Source organism: Pongo pygmaeus, chromosome 9, assembly GCF_028885625.2.
Source record: "Pongo pygmaeus isolate AG05252 chromosome 9, NHGRI_mPonPyg2-v2.0_pri, whole genome shotgun sequence".
NCBI lineage: Eukaryota > Metazoa > Chordata > Mammalia > Primates > Hominidae > Pongo > Pongo pygmaeus.
In genome coordinates this window covers 110,360,531-110,379,523 of record NC_072382.2, presented here as the reverse complement: position 1 = coordinate 110,379,523, position 18,993 = coordinate 110,360,531, and the positions used below count along the sequence as shown (strand labels likewise).

Genomic DNA, 18,993 nt, shown 5'->3' with positions numbered 1-18,993 from the left:
GTTGAAGAGAAGGGGAGGAAGTGTGGGGAAAGGAAGGAGAGATCAGATTGTTGCTGTGTCTGTGTAGAATGGGGTGGGCATAGGAGACTCCATTTTGTTCTGACTAGGAGAAATTCTTCTGCCTTGGGGTGCTGTTGATCTATGGCCTTTCCCCCAGCCCCATGCTCTCTGAAACATATGCTGTGTCAACTTAGGGTTAAATGGATTAAGGGCGGTGCAAGATGTGCTTTGTTAAACAGATGCTTGAAGGCAGCATGCCCTTTAAGAGTCATCACCACTCCCTAATCTCAAGTACCCAGGGGCACAAACACTGCAGAAGGCCGCAGGGTCCTCTGCCTAGGAAAACCAGAGACCTTTGTTCATGTGTTTATCTCCTGACCTTCTCTCCACTATTATCCTATGACCCTCCCATATACCCCTCTCCGAGAAACACCCAAGAACGATCAATAAATACTTCATAAATTTAAAAAAAAAAAAAAAAAAAAGAAAATAAACATAGAGTAATTGTGCATGAGTAATAAGGTGTCAAGATATATATTTATTCATAATAACTCCCAACTCCATCCATCACCTATAGTATTTTAAATGTATAGAACTTGACTAAAGCAGGTTGTCAGATATGTTCTGGTATTGTATAATTAAACCTAAAGTGAATAAACAGGAAAAAAAAAAAAAAAAAAAGAAATAGATCTCTTCGGCCGGGTGCAGTGGCTCATGCATGTAATTCCAGCACTTTGGGAGGCCGAGGCGGGTGGATAACCCGAGGTCAGGAGTTTGAGATCAGCGTGGCCAACGTGGTGAAACCCCGTCTCTACTAAAAATGCAAAAATTAGCTGGGCGTGGTGGCGGGTGCCTGTAATCCCAGCTACTAGGGAGGCTGAGGTAGGAGAATTGCTTGAACCTAAGAGATGGAGGTTGCAGTGAGCTGAGATCATACCAATGCACTCTAGCCTGGGCAACAGAGCAAGACTCTGTCTCAAAAAAAAAAAAAAAAAAAGAAAGAAATAGAACTGTTCAAGTAAAACGCTTGCCTCCAATCCATGTTACTTCTCTTCCCTCACCTAGTAAAATCTTATTTCATGCTGCATCTTCAGAAATTTGTACTGACATGGGCCACAAGACATCCTGTAGTTACTAAGCTTCTTGTGCTACTTGCACACAGATTTTCCCAATACCTTAATGTCAGCCATTACATACAAGCAGTAAAACAGAGAACACAATTGGATACTTGGAGAAATTTTTTAAATAAAAAGAAGAAAAAAATCTCAAAGCACTCTCACCAGGATTCATACTATAAAATGTGAGAAGCAAATAAACTTTTTACTGAGAAACTTTGTGGTGGGTGGGCATAAACTGTAAAGAACATAAAGAAACAGAAGATGAAAATCCCTGTCTCCAGTGATCTAATGTTCCTGTTAACTAGAAAAAACAAACACACAAGCAAAACAGTCAAGAGAACAGTCACAAAACAGTAAATAAGTAGGTGCTAAAGGACAACCATAGGCAATAAACACCAACTCAGAAAGGAAAAGAGGCCACTCGGGGTTAGCCAGAGAAAAACAAAAATATGTCATAGAATATGAAATGAAATTTCAGGTGGGCCTTGAAGATGGAAAAGAAATACAAGTTTAAAGCTGTCCCCCTAGGCAGTATTGGACTAAACCATCCATGCAGTCAGAAGTCATTAGCATCTAAAGTGGTGAAGAGAATAAGGTACTACAAAGGAGGAGAATGGCATGAACAAGGGAGTGGAAGCCAGAAAATACAAGGAAAATGTATTAGAGTGAATAAGAAAAAGAGAAATTCCACTGAAGCCAGGGTACACAAACAGCAGGAAAGATTGCTAGAAAGGTACATTAGAGCCTGCTTTTAGAGGCCCCAGAATGTCTCTGTATGCAGAGATTGAAAACCACCAATATGTAAGTAGAATTTTGTCATCAAACGCTGGAAGGAAAAACTGGCTTTGACATACTGAGAGGTGGCACTGCCTGAAGAAACCAACATCTACAAACGCTGGAAGGAAAAACTGGCTTTGACATACTGAGAGGTGGCACGGCCTGGAGAAACCAACATCTAAACTGAGACCTAAAGAATAATTAGGAATTCGTCCAACATTAGGGGAAGGGATCTAGATGGGGTAGTCGAGTTTTCCATGGGATAAGGCACCATTTGAAAGTCCAGTGGATACTTTCATCTTCTTCACGCCTATTTGCTTTTTCTAGTCAACAGACAGGGGACAGAGTGAGGCTGAACATACAATTTACTACTTTCACCAATTATCTGTTTTAGAGCTGAAAGACTAGTACCAAATACTTTCCTCATAGTATTTTAACACTAAATAATATGACTCAAAGTTCTTCATCTTCATTCACTAACAAAATTATGAATTTAAAGCAGACCCCTAAGCAGTATGGGACCAAACCATGTATGAAGGCAGCATGTACTAGTACATGAAGCAGTGAGGTGACACACTGAGCAGACAAGATAATGGAGAGATGTCGTAACTTCTGAAGCTCTCAGACTCCACCAAGGAAAGAGTACCAGTCCAAAGAGGACAGGAATCAGTTAATGCTGACTCCTAAGCAGTACACTTCCAAAATGCCCTTGAGGCAGCCAGACTCTTGAGGTTAAGCGAATTACCTTCAGAAGTAGAAAGGCTTATTCTGTTTGGAACCATTAGGAAGGAGGAGAACAGTGGGCTGAGGGCTAGGCAACAGTCAATCCTTTTAATACTCTATATTCAAGTTCATAGATGGCAAGATGAAATAAATAGGCCCACAAATCTACATAGGGCAAGAACTGTGGCAAAGAGTAAGAGAACCTAGGAGACCAAAAAGGCATTCACTCAATGTTCTCACGTTCCAACTGACTCCTAGAAAGGAATAATAAGGCTAGTCACACCTCTGTCCATCTCATCTACTCATTCCCAGGGAGCACCTGGGAGGATGAGTCAGGACTAAAGTCACAAAGGGCCCATGATCAAACCTTTTAAAGCCACAGCTAACAGAATATATATAGAAGGCTACACAAGGTTAGGACAAATAGTAACAGTGGAATTTTAGAAGAAAAAGACTCCCAATGGAAAATGGAAAATACCCAAAGTCAAATCCATAAGGCAAGCACCCATTAAAAAGATCACTGGCCATTTTACCTATTTTACATTACACACATCTTTTCCCTAAAACATAAACCACAAGTTATCTCCCACACACTAATACCAACAGTTCCCCAGTAAGCTTTTATTCTAGAATAAAAGCACTTTTTAAAAGAAGGCATAAGAACATTTCACTTTTTTAAAAAATGCTTGCAAGAATAAAGTCTATTTACCCATGAGCGAGCTTTTAGATTTCAAAAGCAATATTCAAGGCCCAAGGCTAAACATATAAGAAATAAATGTTCTTCAAAAGATCTACACTTTAGGCCAAGCGCGGCGGCTCAGGCCTGTATTCCCAGCACTTCGGGAGGCCGAGGCAGGTAGATCATGAGGTCAAGAGATCGAGACCATCCTGGTCAACATGGTGAAACCCCGTCTCTACTAAAAATACAAAAATTAGCTGGGAGTGGTGGCACGCGCCTGTAGTCCCAGCTACTCGAGAGGCCAAGGCAGAATTGTTTGCACCTGGGAGGCAGAGGTTGCAGTGAGCAGAGATTGCGCCACTGCACTCCAGCCTGGAGACAGAGTGAGACTCCGCCTCACAAAAAAAGATCTACACTTTAAAAACTCTATATTTAGACAGATTTGTTTTCAAAACATATTTATTTCAAATTGATAAATTGTATTTATCATGTACAACATGATGTCTTAAAGTATATACACATTGTGGAATAGTTAAGTCTAGCTAATTAAAATATGTATTACTTCACAGAGTTATCATTTTTGTGGTGAGAACATTTAACATCCACTCTCAGCATTTTTCAAGAATACAATACAGTATTATTAACTAGTCACCATGACAAATTATCTTGAGACTGTCTAGCCACCCGATAAAAAGCATCTGAAACAAAATTTCATTTTTGCCATCAGTATCAATACTATATTTAATTTATGCAGCTCTTCCAAATTTATGAAAAACATTTTTTTGTATTAATATATAAACTTGCAGATCTTAAAAGCAAGCTATCAGTAGGAAGTAGCAATACAAAATAGTATTTCTGAGACCCCAAGAGGTTGGCCTAAAATCAGCTGGTTACTAAATATCAGAGACTTTAAACTTCTAAATCCACCACTTTTTCAGTTATACCAGAATTCCCTCCAGAAACAAGAATACTCAACAGACTGGTCATGATTGTCTAGCTGATATCAGGAAGCTTATCTCCACATCCTGCAGCTCACTAGTATTTCTAGTTAAAATAGGAATCCAGTCCATTGGCTTGGGTGTACAAGTTAATTCTTCCACTGAAATAACCTTCAAACAAACTAGAGCCAGAGGCAGGAAAAAAGCCCTGCCATTCTAGCAATAATTTGCCTTCTACCCATGAGCCAATAATCTTTAACTACTCAAATTCAGATTCTCCAACCCATCAACTCCATTCTAGTTGGGTCTTTAACTGTCCCTTAAACTTTGCTCAGTCATCCTTTCCACTGTTGTCCTACCATGGTCTGTGATACGCTATTCACAACTGCCTAGCCACCCTCAGTTCTCTTAGCCGGGTTCTCCATGTTACAAGTCAGGTTACAAAAAGTTTATTTAGAACAATCCCATTTTTGTAACTAGAAAAAATATATACAGACGTACACGAAAAAACATTTCTAAGTGGTGGATTTTAGGTGATTTTAATTGTTTTGTCATTATTGTCTAGAATCTGTATAGTGAGTAAGCATTATTTTTGTAATACAAGTTATTAAAAATAAGTTTTTTTAAAAACTATGTTTTTAAGACCTATATCTTTTGTTTCACTCTTACCTCATTTAACATACATCCTAGTACTACCAATATCAGTATATTTCCTTATCTTGATTATTAAATTTGAGGACATGTATACATGTGTCATGTGTCCCTAACACATGCACAACAAATATTTGGTGAGTGAACACTAGAAGCTGTTTCAGCAGATAAAACTCCAAACTTAGCCAGGCGCAGTGGTTCATGCCTATAACCCCAGCACTTTGGGATGCCAGGCGGGTGGATCACCTGAGGTCAGGAGTTTGAGACCAGCCTGGCCAACATGGTAAAACCCCGTCTCTACTAAAAGTACAAAAATTAGCCAGGTATGGTGGCGCACCCTGTAGTTCCAGCTACTCGGGAGGCTGAGACAAGACAATCACTTGAACCCGGGAGGCGGAGATTGCAGTGAGCCAAGATCGCGCCACTACACTCCACTCTGGGCGACAGAGTCACAGACACTCAGAAGAAGAAAGAAAAAAATACCAGATTTAGAGTCAAAAGAACTGGGTTCTAGTCCTGTTGTACTATTAGCTGCATAACTTTAGATAAAATAAATCACTATTTACTACATTTTCTTATTTCTACATTATACAATTGACTGATTTATGTCCCTTTAGGATCTAAAACTCTACAACTTTGACTACTGACATGCTCATCACTGTTCACAATACAATAATCAAGAAGTGGAGAAAAGGAGACATTTGTTGGTTACGCTCTACTATTGCACAGTCCTCTCTTTTTCCTGCCCTGTATCTCCTTCTATTCTCCCTATACCTCAGCCTTACCTGTGACAACCATCCCCAAGATTTCATGTCACTGGGGGAGAACAGTGCAGTCTGTTATGCAGGCGCAGAAAGACAGCCATAAGGGATCTGAGTCCAACTGTTCTGTTCCTCCTGCACAACATGGTACAAAGGAGAGCTTATTCCAGGAAAAAGGGTATCTCTGACTTATGGAATGTCTGAAGATTCTATACTAGATTTAAAAAAGGAAAAAAGAACAGGTTTGGAAATATTCTGGAGAAAAGAAAGTCATCTGCACCTTAAGATCTCAAATAACAAACAGGTATACCATGTAAGGCCCAACAGTGACAAATGAAGTTCACTGTAAGTAATTAGAGAGAAACCAAGCTGGCTAATACATATTGCATGGAAAGCTTCTAGCACTGATTAAGAACAAGGATTTATGGGGTTCACAGAGAAAGGGTAGAAATCATTAAATTCTATCAACTTTGTCCCCTGAAAAGAATTTTTTTTTTTTTAAAAAAAAAAGGCTAAATTGTAACAGATTAAGAACAAAAAGAAACTGCAAATCAAAGTGGTACTGATACTACCTAAAATTATACTTCCAGGAAATAAGAGTTAGATACAATTAACCCCATTTTACCAGAGAAGAAACTGAGGCTTAGAGAAGTTAAAGACTTGTCCAAGAGTACACGGTCATTAGGTGACAAAGTCAAATTCAAACCTAAGATTCCTGACTTTCTAAAGGCAGTGATGGAACAACTACAGGATGTCTATCTCTCCTAGTCCAAAGAAAGAAAATGCATATACTCTTAGTTCGTCTTCATGACCACAAATGTCAACAAATTTGAAGACACCTACCTTTCTTCTCCCAGTAACTGGGTCTCATGCATTCTAGAAGCCCTGCATGGGAGCTGTAGGGCTGCTCTATTAGATGTAATCCATTAGATGTAAACAGCTGGATCAGGGCACACTGGCAAGAATGAGTTCTAGAGTCAGAAAGACCTAAGCATAAATCCCAGGCCTGGTACTTACTAAACTGAGAAATCGTAGACATAATCTACCTCGAAGTCTCTGAGAAAGGGTTTCCTAATATAAGAACCTCTTTCATGAGTTGTTCTATAGGCTGAGTTTATTCATACAAATATTTATTGAGTTTGGGAAGCAAAAGGCTAAACCATAGTCCATTCATTCTTTGTGTGATACAGGGGTAGGAGGTAGGGAAGAGGATGCCCTGCGCTCCCTCCACCCCAATAAAAGTGATATGGTCAAATCTCCTAGAAAACATATTAATGACAGATCTCCAGGGAAACAAACATGGTATTTGCTAGGTGAGAGTTCTCACCTATGAGAGGCTTTTAATAGGATGTACCATGGTTGTTCACAATTTACGGATTTGAAAGTATGTTTCTCTGGTGGGCTTTGTAACTGAGTATACAAATAGTCCATCTATGCAAGTGTCCATCTAACCACACGTTATTTAGAGTCTTCTATGTTAACCTGGGCCAGAGCATGCCCTAATTTGACAAGAAAATAACCAGGGAGCTATAGTGGAGATCCCACGCCTCTTCTTGTTTCACTTCTACCTCAGGATTGCTTTTATCCTTGAAATCAGTGGTAAAATTTGATGTTGGGTGTGGTAGGCAGCGTATAAAACAACTCCCAATAATCTGCACCTCCTGGTATTGACACCCTTGTGTAGTCCCCCTACAAGGAACAGAACTGACATGCAACCCCAGGATGTTACAGGAAAGATGGACTGTGACTTCCAAGTCTAGGTCATGAAAGACATTACTGCTTCATCTTTCTCTCCCTCAGCTGTCATTTGCCCTCTCTGATGAGGTCAGTTACCACGTTGTGGCTATCCTGTGAAGTAGACCACATGAAAAGGAACTGAGAGATGCCTCTGACCAACAGCCAAGGAGGAAATGAATTGGGAAACAACCATGTGAATAAATCTGAGAATGAATGCAACCCTAGTTGAACCTTAAAGTACCATCTGACACCTTCATTACAGCCTTGTGATAGACTGAGAGCCAGAGGACCCAGATGAACCACACTAGGTACCTGACCCACAGAAGCTACAAGATAAATGGTTATTGCGATAATAAATGGTTATTGCTTTAAGCCACCAAGCCATGGGTCAATTTGTTATACAACAATAAATAATTAACATATTAGGATAATTAACATATTAGGTAAGATCTGATTCATGAGTCTGAATCACTATCTCAAATGTCTACTACATGTCAGGTCCTGTTCTAAGCACTTAGGGTACATCAATATACTAGACAAACATTGCTGCCTTTATGGAACTTACAATCAAGGTGAAAAGCAATGTAAAAATATACTAAGTAAATACTCCAGTATATTTGAAGGTGATAAAGGACTCTGGAAAAAGGAATGTCAAGCAGGGTTAAAAGGAGTGGTTGGGGAGGGTGAGGAAGACAGCCATGTGGATACTTGAGGAAATGCATCCCAGCAGAAAAGAGACAGCACCTGTATAAAGGCCCTATGGGCAAAAGCACACCTGGCACATACAAGAAACAGCAAGACCAGTACGGAGCATAGAGAACAAGGGGAGAATACTAGGAAACTGGGGGGAAACGAATGAATAGTTTAGGCCCAGGGGATCATTGGCTTTCACTCTGAGTGAAATGGTATGCCATCAGAGGAGTGATATAATCCGACTTATGTTTTAGAAGGAACACTGTGCCTGCTGTATTGACTAGACAGGAGAATAAAGTGGGGGCACCCCTATTCCCAAGGGGTGCCTGGGAAACAGACTCCTAAGAAATATCAGCCCTCCTTATCTACTCCTACAGCCATACTGGCTATACTCTCCCCCAGCTCCTCACTGCTTCAAGATGCAAAATAAATTTGCTGTGACCTTTTATGCAACCTTTAAATCATAGATACCAACAAAAGCAGGTCATGTAAAGAAGCATCAGCCACCATCTATGAGGAGCAGACTGCAGACCTTCACAAATGTAAGCTAAAGGAATGAAAGAAATCATTTTCACTAACAAAGATTGCTCCTATCTTATATCTAAGGTACACATGGTAAGCCTTGGAAAGTTAATGCTCATGAAAACTGTCTTTTTACTTGTATTATTTCAGTTCACAAACCAATTAAAGACACTATTTAAAAATTCTCATTAGCTATTCCATAAAGTACCAGTATTCTCCCACAACCAGCCATGAACTCTTCAGAAGTTATTACAAATTTTAACTAGTGGCCATCTTCCTCTTTTCTAAGATCTAAGCTGCTGCCAGTGAGTGTGCACTGCTAAGGTTTGGCCTCTGCTGTCCCCTAGTGGAATCACATTCTGCTCCTTATGTTACAAAATTTCTGAGCACCACAAAATGTAGCCAAGCAAATAAGGCCAAATTAGAATATTGCTGAAATTATTTTATCTTCCACTATTCTGGGGAAAAAAAAATAGTTACATATAAATGCCCATCTTCTACCCACAACCCTCCCCCACCCTCCCCAAATAAAAACATTTTTTAAAGTTGAGAATACCTGATGTCTATTTTCCATTCCCAAATATTTTCTACTTTCAACTGGACATTTTTATAAAAACTGAAGAGCTTGGTTTTGTACCAAAAGAACTATAAGCCCTAAAGAGAACTGCTTTTTAAAGTGGCAGAATGTATCACAGGATACAGCATTATAAAACTATATTCATATACCTGGCCTCACTTATCTCTAAAGGAGATCATTTTGTTAAAAGGGGTGTGATGGTTAAGGAAAATACAGGGAAATTTCTCAACTGCTATAGATCAAAAGGAATTTAGAAAGGTAAAATTAATTAATACAGAATTAGGTACTTCAAGGCAAAAGTACCCAAATCACCTTTTTAGCTAAAATATGGAAAGAAAGAAAAAAAGATTCCCCAAATCTTAGCTATTTTGCTAATGAATTTGTTTTCCTATATTGATATATTATAGTTCAATTCCAAAAGCAAACACTATCTGGCAACTTGGTCTTAATTACAGCCAAATACACAGGAATTTAATTAGATTCAAATTTTAATTTAGCCTTTATTCAATTCAATTATTCAGTCTCATGGCCCACAAAACTTTCTAATTATCTTTAAGCCCATTATTGGCAAGTTTTAAACTGCCAGAAAAAAAAAAAAAAAAAAAGCATTATATATGCTAAACCTTTCCACATAGTATACATCTAAAATAGTTAAGTAAAAATATTATTAATTGGTTACGAAAGGTCAAACAGGCTTGTGCTTTAAAAGTTAATGACCACATTAAAAATTACATTAAAACATTTTTTTCAGATTAGTATTCTCTCTCTCCAGACACAATAATGTGATGTTGTTCTAACTCCTCTTCATCTCCTCAGTCATTAAGACCCAATTTAATGTTCAGCACGGCATGTTCAACTACATAAAATTTTCAACAACTTCTCTAGGAACCAAGAACCTTGAAATATTCCCCCCTCTAGAATCTTTTCCTGATTTATGTTGACATGTCCAATAATCTTCATATAGGGAGAATTTTACTGCTAAATGTATTCTATTTAGAAATCAGTCTGCCCTGTCCCCATCAACACCACTGGCACATCTAAAAAGAATGTAATACGTATCAAAATAATCACATTAAAGAATAAACTATATTAAAGATATCGAAAAGGAAAAGAAAAAATAAAAATAAAAAGCGCCTACACCCCTGGCCCAATGCACTTGTGAGATACCATATCCAACCTTGCCTATCCAGAGGCCCACAGGAGCACAGAATGCAGATATGTGCACAGGTACATGTAAAAATTTACAAAACTACACATTTACCGAGGAGAATTACACAGTGGAGAAGGTCATTCCACCAACCACCACTGATGACTTCCCAAAATATTCACTATGAATGACAATCAAAACAGGTACTCGCCGGGCACAGTGGCTCACGCCTGTAATCCCAACACTTTGGGAGGCTGAGGTGGGTGGATCACTTGAGGTCAGGAGTTCAAGATCAACCTGGCCAACATGGTAAAACCCCATCTCTACTAAAAATACAAAAATTAGGCAGGTGTGGTGGCACACGCCTATAGTCCCAGCTACTTGGGAGGCTGAGGCAGGATAATCGCTTGAACCCGGGAGGCGGAGGTTGCAGTGAGCTGAGATCGTGCCACGGCACTCCAGCCTGGGTGACAGAGTGACACTGTCTCAAAACAAAACAAAACAAAACAAAACAAAAACCATGTACTCAATACATTAAAGACCAATGAGGCACCATCTACAGGCAACTATTCTACCCATGTCCCATTTTAGTTAGTTCCAAGAAGAAAGAAAGTTCTAAAAACAAGTTTGTCTAAATGTACAGTATCATATACAAAACCTAATCCTAATTGCATTGCTTCTTTAAAACTACATCATTAATTGCAATTAAAAGACTTATTTTTGAACCCACTAATTCATAAATCCTATTTTTAAATAGTCTTTCATTATTATACTGTTGTCTCCCTTCTTTCATGCCGGTCAAAAGAAGCACATTTAATTTGAGTGCATTTTTATTATAAACCATGTTTAAAGATGGCCCACAGGATAAACATGAATCAATCAAAAAAAAAAAAACACTTAAACACTCATACATTCAAACATCTTATGAAAATTAAATAGAATTTTAAAAAGATCTATTTCTTGCTAGGCTATAAAAAGACATAAAAAATCTTCACTTCAGCTGAAACAAAAAGTGACCACATAAAAACAAAAACAAAAAAATTTTCTTCAAAGCTACCCAAAAAATATAAATGCATAGAAATCTAAAAGAACTAAACTCCAAGGGGATTTCCTAGGTAAGCAAGGGATAGCATACACTTTCATACTTGGGGCCACTTGCTGAAGTGGATACAGGGCAGGTGGTAAAGCAAGCCTGCCAAACAGGACAGTCTGTGCTCGGGCCTAAAGATCCTGACATCCCTGGGAAAGTTTTGAGAAGAGTTTGTGGCTTGAAATTGGAAGCAACCATTGGTCTGGTTAGACCAGTCCTGGAATCCATATGCTAAAATACCCAATCATCCAGTTTTGATGAGAAAGAAAACAGAGCAAAAATGTAAAACTGAAGAAATAGTCCATCTGTGGCTAACCATAATCATAATCTAAAGATCATAATAAATTCCAATTATAAAACACTACAAACATCAGCAAGACAAATGTACAGTGAAACTTTATTCATCTATTTTCTTAAGATCCATTTCTGGATGTGGAATTACTAAGACAAAAATAAGAACTCTAAGGTTGTTAATAAGTATTACCATATGCTATCCAGAAAAATGTTAACCATTTACAATTCCACCAAGAATGTATACCTCCCAGCTTCGCTGCTACAGCTTAATAGCAATGACAGATTGTGTAATCCTTTTTGATTCATTCAGATACCTTTCTATGCCACTTAATTCCAAATGACTGACTTTACTATGTTTTTTTTTTATCTGTTTTGTTTTGTTGTTTTTGAGACAGAGCATCACTCTGTCACCCAGGCTGGAATGCAGTGGTGCGATCTCGGCTCACTGCAACCTCCGCCTCCCGGGTTCAAGTGATTCTCCTGCCTCAGCCTCCCGAGGAGCTGAGACTACAGGCGCGCACCACCACTCCTGGCTGATTTTTTTGTATTTTTAGTAGAGACGGGGTTTCACCATGTTGCTCAGGCTGGTCTTGAACTCCTGACCTCGTGATCCGCTTGCCTTGGCCTCCCAAAGGGCTGGGATTACAGGCATGAGCCACCATGCCCAGCCTACTACATTATTTTCTAGACAGTTCCTCATACCTCTTGAGCAAACATAGGATACTTTTGGGAGGAAGTGGGGAGTATAGGAAGAAGGAGAGATAGGGAGTGGTCTTCAGCAATGTCTCTATTTCCTGAACTAGGAAGAAAGGAAAAAGAGATATCTATGATTCCAAATCACTTAGCCTCTTATTAGCCTATACTTTAGAAGGTAAGAGCACAAGATCTAGACTAGACAAGCCAGACTGCCTGGGTTCAAATCCTGGCTCTGTGGATCTTTGAACAAATTGTTTAACTGCTCAAAGATTCAGTTTCCTCATCTGAAAAAAGGGATTTAATAATACAGTAAGTAGTCCCCCCTCTATCTGTGGTTTCGCTTTCTGTGGTTTCAGTTACCCCTAGTCAACCAAGGCCCAAAAAATATTAAATATTTCAGAAATAAACAATTCATAAGTTTTAAATTGCTCACCCTTCTGAGTAGCCTGATAAAATGTCACACCATCCCACTGTGTCCTGCCCATGATGTGAATCATCCCTTTGTCCAGCATATGCACACTTAAGACCCCACCCGCTTGTTACTTAGCTGTCTCAGTTACTAGATTGAAAAAACATAGCATATATTGGGTTTGGTACTGAGATTTCAGGCATCTACTGGGACCTTGGAACATAACCCCTGAGGATAAGTGAGGACTAGTGCAGTCCTAGACCTAACTGACAGGTCATTAGGACTCAATGAGATGACTTTCAGTGAGCAGTTTTGCTGAAAAGTAAAGTACAAGAAAGTTTAAACAAACTAAAATAAGATTTTTATGGATTTTTTGCAGCACTAATCAAGTCTTAGCCATAATGATTTACAGTAGCTGTAAACTCACACCACAAAATGCCAAACCAGCACTCACTTACCTGAATTCCTTTCTTCGTTTATCTGCAGTTGGGAAAGCATGCTTTGTTATTTAGATAGCAGCAAAAGAAATTAGTCAGTACACCTACCTGGCAGTTCTACCTGCTCTGTGAATATATGTGTTGGCATCCTCAGGACAATCAAACTGAAGAACCCAATTCACGGCTGGGAAATCTACAGGGAAGGGATGTGAAGTTAAGAAACTGGTTGCAAGATCTGCCCTGCTGCACTATTTTTATCTTAAAATATTGCTTGCCAGGACTTTTCATCACATCAAACTGATGGATATCATCTATGAACTCTATTAAAAATAAAATTAATTGCATGAACCAAGAGATAGTAAACATTTCTTTTGACAAAATGAACTAAAATTAATGATTGTTTGAATATGAAGTTTACTTCGTATCTGACACGGAAGAGACAGATTGCTTTGTGTCAGACAAACAGTGAAATACCCTAATATTTAATAACCTGAAAGCACCACTTCTAATGGGGACACGGACAAAGCTGGAAACCATCATTCTCAGCAAACTAACAGGAACAGAAACCCAAACACTGCATGTTCTCACTCCTAAGTGGGAGTTGAAGAATGGGCACCGGGAGAGGAACATCACACACTGGGGCCTGTCTGGAGGTGGGGGACTAGGGTAGGGATAGCATTAGGAGAAATACCTAATGTAGATGATGGGCTGATGGATGCAGCAAACCACCACGGCACATGTATACCTATGTAACAAACCTGCACATTCTGTACATGTACCCCAGAACTTAAAGCATAATAAAAAATAAAGTAAAATAAAAACTAGTCAGGCATGGTGCATGCCTGTAGTCCCAGCTGCTGGGGAAGCTGAGGTGGGAGTATCACTTGAGCCTGGTAGATTGAGGCTGCAGTGAGCCATGATCATGCTACTGTACTCCAGCCTAAACTAATAAATATGGCATCTGAAATATGCTTTAGAGTACTCCAAGAGGGAAAGGAGGAGGATTATGAAAAAGATAATTGTTAAAGCTGGGGATATGAGGGTAGATTAAACATATTCAGTTTTTGTGTATGCTTCAAATTTGCTATAATTAACAATACAATAAAGTGACTGAAGGATTCAAATTATCACCTATTTATTCTCACCCTTTGTTCCTATGTCTAGTTTTCCTCTCTAGTTACGTCCATCCCCATCCCATTCCCACAAAGCCAGAAGTTGTATAATCAACAAAGCAGCTTTTTGAAAATAAATTTAAATACGTTAAATGTAGTTATTTATCAGATAAAAATTAGAATGATGAAAATATGGACTTCACTGATTTTTCTTGTTAAATGAGTTCAGTATCTATAAACAAGTTTCCAATTTTCAGAGAAATGGGAATTGTTTTCATATCTTTAAACTTTTAACCCCCCTTTGATTTTGTAGGTTCCTCAGGATTCTATGGCGTGATTACCATGAAATAGTGAAAAAGAGGCAAATACTATGGAAATTTTCACCGATACATCCTTAATGTTAGTCAACTGCTACCAATTTACTATTTACTTTTCTCTTACAAAATAAGAAAAGAAACCCAAGTGTTTGAGTCTATCAGATTTCCCAAAATATACTTTATAAGCAAATTACATGTCCCACGATCACAGAAATTTCATGATAGGAAGTTTTCTTACCCAGACCCCTGGCTGCAATATCAGTAGCAAAGAGTACTGCAGCTCTCTTACGGACAAACTCATTATAGACTTCCATTCTTCTCATTTGCTGCTGTCGACCATGGAGTGCAAGGATAGAAACACCAGGACGTAGCCGGCAAAACACTCGGTACAGATACTGGACCTGGGGCATTAACAGAAGAATAAGCTGGCTTATGGCAGATGGCAGCAATAAAGCTTAGAAGATGGATAGCAAAAATGTATTAAGAAGCACGAGTTTTACCAATTAAAAAAATGTTTAAATATAGAGCAGAGAAAGAGAAATGTAGTTTAGAGTTGCGGTCTTCAAAGGTTGTTGCTCACATATTTCCTTTGATTTAAAAAAAAAAAAAAATGCTCTTCTTATATTTTTGTGTTGGTATCTGAAATCTTTCAAAATTTCAATCGTAGCAAAGAATATAATTTCTGGTAAATACTGATGTTTTAAAATAAACACTTTTCTCTTATCAACGTATCCCACAGAGTCTCAACAGCAGAGCAATGTGATACCCAATTCCAACCAAGTAAAAAAGTAAAGAAACTCTTCTTTAATCATAAGCAATTTAATTTCCTTCCCTCCTTTAATTCACATTTCTATTTCCTAATGTCACAGAATTGCATCTTAATTTGAAGCTTGAAAGCCTTTTATTGATGTTATCATAACTCATTTTCTACAAAAGAAAAAACTTATTTTAATTTCCTGTGGCCATAGGCTGACTGAACTTTCCTCTCAGACTCAGCAATTATTAAAATAATTAGTAATACAGAACTGATCAAACCAAGAAATATGTTGGGATTTGATTTAAAAAACTGTTAGACACAAATAAAAACATTGTAAATATATCTCAGTGGGTGGGACTATATAGAGCTAATTGTTCTGGTTCTCTTTTTGTACCCATAAATGGATACTATGGATTACTAGACTGAAAAGAGTTCAGCATTATTTTATTTTCTCTAACATGGGCGTTAAAATCTGTTCACATAAATAAAACAAACTCAAAGGAAGTTTAATTCTGAGCTCCTATAAAATAGGCCAAAACTCATAATGGATTATTCCAAATAATTTTTGGTGATCCATTCGCTCAATTAAACAGAAAGATCCCATTAAAGTCTCTCTTCAATTTTGCTGACAGTAAAGAATGGGAAACCAAGTGAATTGCTTGTTACCCAATCACTAGCCATTCACTTTCTCAAATGCAATTTGCTACTGCCAGGGAGGTTCTGATTCTGGGACAATATATCAGGCAAGTATTAGAGATAGCTGGACTTAGGCCTTTCTTTTGTAAAGATGTAAAAACAGCTTCTCCAAGAAAACATCAAATGGCAGATGATGCTGGTGCAGCGGAAGGGCCCACAGGACAAGGAATGGGAAACCACAGAGGCTTCGAAGGAGTCTTCAGCAATAGCACCTGCAACCAAGGCCACTGAGGCAAAGCCAAGGAGTGGATGCCAGTCACAAAGCTGTGCTGCCTGGTGAAGGACATGAAGACCAAGTCCCTGGAGGAGATCTATCTCTTCTCCTGCACATCAAGGAGTCTGAGGTCATTGACATTTTCCTGGGAGCATCTCTCAAGAATGAGGTTTCAAAGATTACATGGCGCAAAAGCGGCCCACACTGGCCAGCGCACTGGGTTCAAGGCATGTTGCCATTGGGGACTACAATGGCCACATTGATACGGGTATCAGGTGCTCCAAGGAGGTAGCCACTGCCATTCGAGGGGCCATTATCCTGGCCAAGCTCTCCATTGTCCTTGTGCCATGAGGCTACTTGGGGAACAAGATCGGCAAGCCCACCAACCCTTGCAGGGTGACAGACCCTCTCTGTGCTGGTGAGTCTTATCCCTACCTCAGGAGGCACTGGCATCATCTCGGCCCCATGCCCAAGAAGCTGCTGCTGATGGTGGGTATTGACAATTGCTATACCTCGACCAGGGGGCTGCATTGCCACCCTGGGCAACTACGCCAAGGCCACCTTTGATGCCATCTCCTACTCTAAAGAGTAGAAACTTTAAACAGAACTTTAAATAGAACTTTCAGAATCATTTCCTAGTACCTAGACACCAAAACCGACTAATTCTTCTTTAGGAAATGTGAAGTTTATTGTTTTATTGTTGGCTACTACTCAGGATACACTTCCAAGTTGCCTTGAGGAATGCTCCCAAGAGACGGGAAGCTTTGAAAATCTAAAATAGGTCCTTGAAAAACTGAAGTCTTTTTTTTTTTTTTTTTTTTTTTTTTTTAAAGACAGGGTGTCGCCATCTTGCCCAAGCTGGTCTTGAACTTCTAGACTCAAGCAATCCTCCTACCTCAGCCTCTTGAAATGCTGGGATTACAGGCGTGAGACACCGCACCAAGGCTAAAGTCATTCTTTACATGGTAAAATAAGGTTCAGTAGACAACAGCATCAGATCACCACTTAACTTCCCATAAGCTAGAGAGAAACTCATCTACATATTTATCACGGAAAGTTATTGCAAAAGCTGTAAATCTAGAATTGATCTACTACATTCCCTATTAAGTCATCGGGAATCTGAAATATAGTACAGGAGAAGAGGCACACACACGCACACATGCACAAAGACCGTAGTCCCTTCTCCTTAAGAGAGGAGACAAAGTTCTCTTAGACATCTCTGAAATCCTTATTCTTTATTCCTACCACAGGGCTAATGTTCAAGAAGTGTTTATTAACTAAGATAGAAACAAAACACTTCAGAAGGTTAGGGGAGGGAACAACTGATTCTTTAAAAAGGGAGTGTCAGAAAGGGACTTTCAGGTATAACATTTGAACTTAGCCTCAAAATAAGTATTTCCCCAGATTTAGGTGAAGGGATGCAGGGAGGGCATTCCAGACAGATCAGCATAAACAAAGATATATGGCATGGAAATAAACGGTATATTCATTCCCATATTCTTGGAGGGTAAGGGAGGTATCAGATTATAAAGACCTCTGCTTAGCTTGGCTAACAATTATTCATTCTACTAATATTTATTGAGGACTACATTTCCAGTATTGTTAGCACTTAACATAATACCTAAGAAAAGACACAGTTTCTGCCCTTGTGGAGTTGAAAGTCTCGACCACGGATTCCTTTGCAACAAGGACACTAAAGATCCCTCACCACACCTGGAAGTATTATATTGTACTTCTCGTACAATATAATAATTTGTCTAATTGATTTGCCATTTCAAAAGGGACATTCAACATACGTTCAGAAAGCAAAATAAACAGCCAATACCTCTTTGCAACTGGAAAAAAATACAATGCTCTTCTTCTTCAGATGGCTTCTCAAAAAGGAATACAGCACACTTATTTTTTGCTGCAGCTCACAGACTATGTAGTTCTGTTCCAAAGTGGCAGGGGTGCTTGTGGAATTAAGGAAAAGAAAAACATTAGAATATGTCATTGTAGGTAACTGAAATCCAGACCAAAAAAGGAAACAAGTTTTAATAGTGGCACATGTCTTAAGCAAACTTCCTACACACATACACCAAAAAAAGAATTTTTCTCTATTGTCCCTTAGGAAACGAATTCAACACATTACTTTAAAACACATTCAAAATCCCTTGTAAATCAATGTCAAACAAAGCACGACAAGAACAGTGATTACCTCTAAAAATGCAGGGTCAAGGATTAACTAAGAAGAGGCATAAGAGAACTTGCTGGGCTGATTAGTATTCCACATCTCATTAGGGCTTTAGATTACTGAGATATACACATTCATCAAAGTCAACTGCATACTTAAAATTTTCATATTTCATGGTACACAAATTTTATACCAAAAGAAAAAAAAATCTGTACAAATATTAAACTCTCAGTAATATGTGTGCTGAAGTATTTAGAGAGAATACAGATATCTGCAATTCACCCTGAAATCCATCAAAAATAAAATGGGTTAATATAGAGTTAGAAGGGATGGATGAAAGCAAGTAAATGGATGCTACCATTAGGTAGTATCTAGGTGTTTGATATAAGGTATTTATGGTACAAGTCTTTCAATGTACCATATGTTTGAAATTTCATTATAAAATGGTGGAGGAAAATATACATGCATTTACTCT

At 38.6% G+C, this 18,993-nt stretch overlaps 1 protein-coding gene across 1 annotated transcript in view; it reads right to left on the bottom strand.

Annotated features, from left to right (window-relative positions):
* DDX10 (DEAD-box helicase 10) overlaps nt 1-18,993 on the bottom strand; it is a 285,778-nt gene that overhangs the window by 243,974 nt on the left and 22,811 nt on the right. Inside the window, exons 8-10 of the mRNA XM_054438369.2 lie at nt 18,171-18,297; nt 14,917-15,079; nt 13,358-13,442 (exon numbers count right to left, since the gene is read on the bottom strand). Coding sequence (XP_054294344.2) covers nt 13,358-13,442; nt 14,917-15,079; nt 18,171-18,297 — 375 coding nt within the window. The remainder of the gene's footprint in view (nt 1-13,357; nt 13,443-14,916; nt 15,080-18,170; nt 18,298-18,993) is intronic.